This window comes from Ipomoea triloba, chromosome 1, assembly GCF_003576645.1.
Source record: "Ipomoea triloba cultivar NCNSP0323 chromosome 1, ASM357664v1".
NCBI classification, from domain to species: Eukaryota; Viridiplantae; Streptophyta; class Magnoliopsida; order Solanales; family Convolvulaceae; genus Ipomoea; species Ipomoea triloba.
Window position 1 is genome coordinate 4672549 of NC_044916.1, and position 4913 is coordinate 4677461.

At 36.8% G+C, this 4913-nt stretch overlaps 1 protein-coding gene across 1 annotated transcript; it reads right to left on the reverse strand.

Annotated features, from left to right (window-relative positions):
* Positions 1–1837: 1837 nt before the first annotated feature.
* Positions 1838–3591, reverse strand: LOC116026633 (phospholipase A1-IIalpha-like). The gene is made up of 3 exons (XM_031267967.1): positions 3299–3591; positions 2801–3152; positions 1838–2708 (listed from the first exon to the last, which is right to left on the reverse strand). The coding sequence occupies exons 1-3, from the start codon at positions 3529–3531 to the stop codon at positions 2082–2084; spliced, it is 1212 nt and encodes a 403-aa protein (XP_031123827.1). The 5' UTR covers positions 3532–3591; the 3' UTR covers positions 1838–2081.
* Positions 3592–4913: the final 1322 nt, after the last annotated feature.

Below are 4913 nucleotides of genomic sequence, written 5' to 3' on the forward strand. Positions count from 1 at the left end.
GGCCTCCTCCTCCATAACATGCTGATAATGTATTCTTAAATCCTATGAAACCATTAAAAGATAACAAAAGTTCAGAATCAGAGATAGATGACTGTGAAATGAAGCAAAAGTTCAGAATCAGGATTCAGACACGCAACATCTCACAGGTTAACAGAGATTAACAAGCGCTTATTCCACCTCGTCTAGCACTTCCATTGATTACAATGTTTGTTTTTTATATATTTATACTAAAATATGTACTATATATACATATATACATACAAAGGCTATATATGGAGTGGGGGTGAGTGGGGGCAGGTGCCCCCACTACCCCATAGTGGTTCCGTCTCTGATTATAGCTGAACTGATTGTGGCAATAACTTTGGGAACAAAAGATGAGATCTCTTCTCTGGGGAAGCCTTGAAGGAATGCATAATTGTAGTCATTGCCCCCAATCTCTCCCATTATTACAAGAGAGCTCTGCAATCTGTTTATAATCAACAAAAATACACTAATGCCATAAGTTTTTGAAATTTTGCAATTAGAACTTTAATAACAATTCATCTAAATGCCCTATTAGGCAGCAAAATTGCTCTTTAAACCACACCTTAAATTAAAAAAAAAAAAAAAAAAAAAACAAACAAACAAACAAAACAAAAAATAATGTTACAAGTGATAATAACTTTTTAAACAACGTTCCTGGGAATACAAATGTCTACCAAACAACGGAATAGACTATTACTGGGAATGCTATGTCATTCCCTGCCTATTCCGTGAACCAAACATCCCGTAAGTGATAATAACTTTTTAAAATTTTTAAAAACTTTTTTATTGATAAAATTCCAATTTTACCCCTATATGTTGATAAAATAACAAATGTACCAATTTATAAAATCAATAATTCCTCTAGTACTCAAACCTGTAACCTAACATCTTTTTTTTTTTTTTTTCTTGTGTACCTATGATTTCCAAAAGCTCTATATATATCACTTGTTAAGATAAAACGTTTAACACTATGTCAAAAGTTATAGCTAATAACAAATACAGGATTTTATTCCTTTATTAATAACAATCACATTTTCTAGACCTCCTAGTCACTAATTGATGGAGTTGGCCCCTATCGAATACCATAGTGGTTGATTAGCTTAAAGTTTAGCCTATTGAAAGGGAATTGAAGTTGGTAGAATTTAATCCCAAATAAGTAAAAATCAACACACTCTGTGGGAAGCTAAGAAAGAACAGATGACCTGCAGAATGAATGTTGTTGCAGAAAGATTCCTGGAACCAATCCAATTGTGTTCCCAATTCAAAAAGGTGTTTGTCATATCATTAACAATTCCTCTTTCTTGGAAGAAGGAGATATGAAGCGCAGTAGCTCCGGCGACGGCGACGTTCACCCCTTTCTCGAAATTACTTTCTTCTTCGCCGTCGTCGTTTGCCGATAAATATGGCCGCACAAACGGAAGCCCCAGGCTCTGAGCTGCAAATTAAACACAACTAATATCAGCATTGTTAACCATAAATAATATATAAACATAAACCTGGTACTAACTAACGGCTAATGGCTAATGGTTAAAATTAGTTAGGGACCAGCAAATCATTTTTTCTCCAAAAAACAAAAATCTTCTTCTAAGCTTTGAAGGAATATAATATCTATTTATATTTATACTTGATAGAGATTTATAACTACGTTAATAGCATGCGTACATAGGTTGTTTCTGATAAGCAATAATCAGATTTGTGATCACTAGCTAATTCTTAGTGTCTTCATAAATTTGACAGAATGCATGCTGGAATTTCACATGATCTCATCCATAACATGGACTCTGCATATTTACTAACATTATGGAGCAAAGCATTAATATAATTCAAGTCTTTTATTATATTATATATATTGCTGAAAAAAGATGACTAATACATAATAATTCAAATACATACAAGCTAGCACACATGCATTATATTGGACAAGACAGCTAGCCACAAGCTGCTAGTTGCCTCGATCAGCTCCAATCTTATTCCAAACACACTACTAATTATATATATATATAGAAAGGTCTTGATGAAGACTTTATTCAAACACGCATACACGAAAGTGTTTGTGTTTAAAACGTCTCGTCGGGCTCATGATCATCAAGAATATAAGTTCCGTCCTCCTGTTGAACCATTCCATTATCCTTTATGCCCAACCACCCTGTCGGTGTAGGATACTCCTTTTCCAAAGCACCCTGGTACTTATTAACTTTGGCGAGATCAAAGTATCCTTGACGCTCAAACCCTCCTTTAGACCCCTGGAATCCATCAATTCCATGCATGTAAAGCATCAAGTCGTGAGTTAACAGGTTATTAATTCCAGGCTTCAAATACTGGGATTTCTTAGATTCAATTTCAATACCCTCCCCCACATCTACGTAAGGCTTTAATTGCACTAGGCTACCATCTGGCCATCCAATCGGCGGAACTGCTGTAACAATATCATTGACGTCGGAGATTCGCAAGACTCGAAGGTTTTGTTGATTAGAAATGGCATTTTTAAAATTCCCATCCCCTACTTTGGGGCTTGCATACAAGAAAGCAGTGACAAGAATATCTTTGTTATTGTTGATTGGATTGAAAGCCAGGTCTGTTGCATTCAGTGTTGCCATGGATGAACCCAAGCTGTGTCCTGTCACGGTTATGCTAATTTCCTCGTCCTTGTATAACTCAACAAGTCTTGCAGCTTCTTCACGAATCTATATATATAACAAAGACAAGTCAAGTCAAATTCTACATTACAATATAATATAATAATACCAAAAAGACACTGAAATGAAATAAAAATTACCTGATCTCTGGCACTCTTTTGATTCAATTGGGAATCTTGATTGATGGTGGTATACATATCGTACCAACCCTTATGCACCTGAGGATCAGAGTCTTGGCCAAAGAATAATGGCGCCTTAACAAAAACGAATGTGAAATTGGATTTCCACTCTGAGGGTCGTTTTGTTCCCCTCCAAGCAATCAGAATATCTCTCCGTCCCAAAGCAACTTTTCCTTCATCCGTGGCCACTGCAACATATCCGATCCAGTTTGATTCCTTTAGCACTGCATCCGCTCGCGCTGGCCTCACGGTATACCCATCATCTGGGACTTCGATTGTTGATGGTGCATAGAAGTATTTGGTCACTTCATATCTGAAACAATAAATTAAAAAAAAAAAAATGCATACATATAAAACTAGCTCTAGCTCGTGGGTGAATGAGAAATTGAGAACAGAAAGAGAGCTCTAGCCGGTGGGTCAGTGAGTAATGAGAAATTGAGAACAAAAAGAGAGCTATACTTGAAAGGGTTTCCCTTCACAACTCCTGACTTGGCTAGGAGGTTTCCCCTGGCGTATCGTGATAATCCCACATATTTGGAAGCTGGTTCGTTTATGAAAGCCTCACTTGCGGGTCCAACCATGGTGGCGTAGTGAATGAGGTAGCGGCACAGATCGGAATCCAAAGGGTCCAGTAGCCCTTCCCACTTATCACTCCCACTTAGAACCTTCCATCTTTCAGCTATGCCACTCATCTTCAATTCTCTCTTCTTTTTTCTTTTTTTTTTTTGTAAAGGTATTTTTGTTTTGACGGTGAAGCTAGGTGCAGATTCTTTGGCTTTATATACATCTCTCACACCCATGCCATTCATCTCATCTGTCCTGCAAAACACATAAATAATGGAAAACGCTCGCGCTCCTCGTGGCCGGACCACCTTCTTATGAAAATTGTGGGATAAAGCCCCGCATATTAGCTGTGTACATCATGGTCCAAAACTACACCTTTTTTATGCTAAATAAAAGAAAAAATTTCTTCCTCTATACTATGGTAAAATAACAAACATTTTGGGGTTAGATAATATATTTTACGAGTTAGAATAATATATTTTATATGTTACAATAATGTAATTTATGTGCTAAAATAATAAATTGATATTTTTGGGGTAAGATAATGCATTTTATCACTTCGAATAATGTACTTTATGTGTTAAAATAATAAATTGAAATTTTTGGGGTAAGATAATGCATTTTATGACTTCGAATAATGTACTTTATGTGTTAGAATAAACTCAGTAAAGTATTTTATGAGTTAGAATATTGTATAATGTACTTTATGTGTTATACAATAATGAAATTTCTGAAGTAAGATAATGTATTTTATAACTTAGAATAATGTACTTTAATTATGTGTTAAAATAATATATTGGAAAAAGTGTCAAATAGGCCATTCAACTTTTATACATTGGCTCTGTTTGATAAATAATTGGCCTATCAGTCAATTTTGGCTTATTTGACCACTATTAGTTGTTTGACTTGGTTAAAAAATGAGTAAATACCCAAAATGGTCCCTCGACTATAGCTAAATTCACAAATTGATCCTCGACTTATGATTTTAACCAATAACATCCTTGACTTTCCAATTTTTACCCAATTTCATCCTCCGTTAGTCTCACCGTTTGTTGACCGTGAATTCGAAGGACAGAGTGGTAATTTCACGTGCTCCCTACCTTCTCCCTTCACCTGGTGGTTATACGATTTAGAAGGAGCCAGGATGGTTTAAAGTGTAATCTTCAAATTAAAGTTCAGGAATGGAAGCATCTGAAGGGAAGGGAAGTATGAGGAGGAAGAGGAGGCTATTCCTTTTCCTCAACTGCATTATGATGTGCATCGGCGGCAACGGTGGCGACCCTCTCCTCCTCCGACTCTACTTCATTCGCGGCAGCGATAGAATATGGTTCTCCACTTGGATTCCCACCGCCGGATAGCCCATCATTTTTATCCCACTCGCCGCAGCTTACTATGCCCGTCGCTGCCGCAGCACAACAACAACAACAACCGCAAGCTTTTTCACGATTACTCAGAACATAATTTTTGCCGCGGCGGCCCTGGGCGTCCTGCTCGGCAGAATCAACTACGT

What these genes read in the sequence shown, in the direction of transcription:
- LOC116026633 (XM_031267967.1), bottom strand. Translation starts at nt 3,531, where the DNA reads ATGAGTGGCATAGCTGAAAGATGGAAGGTTCTAAGTGGGAGTGATAAG. An exon ending in GTGAAGGGAAACCCTTTCAA is followed by an intron (nt 3,153 to 3,298) that starts GTATAGCTCTCT and finishes TTATTGTTTCAG; the next exon opens with ATATGAAGTGACCAAATACT. An exon ending in AAAAGAGTGCCAGAGATCAG is followed by an intron (nt 2,709 to 2,800) that starts GTAATTTTTATT and finishes TTATATATATAG; the next exon opens with ATTCGTGAAGAAGCTGCAAG.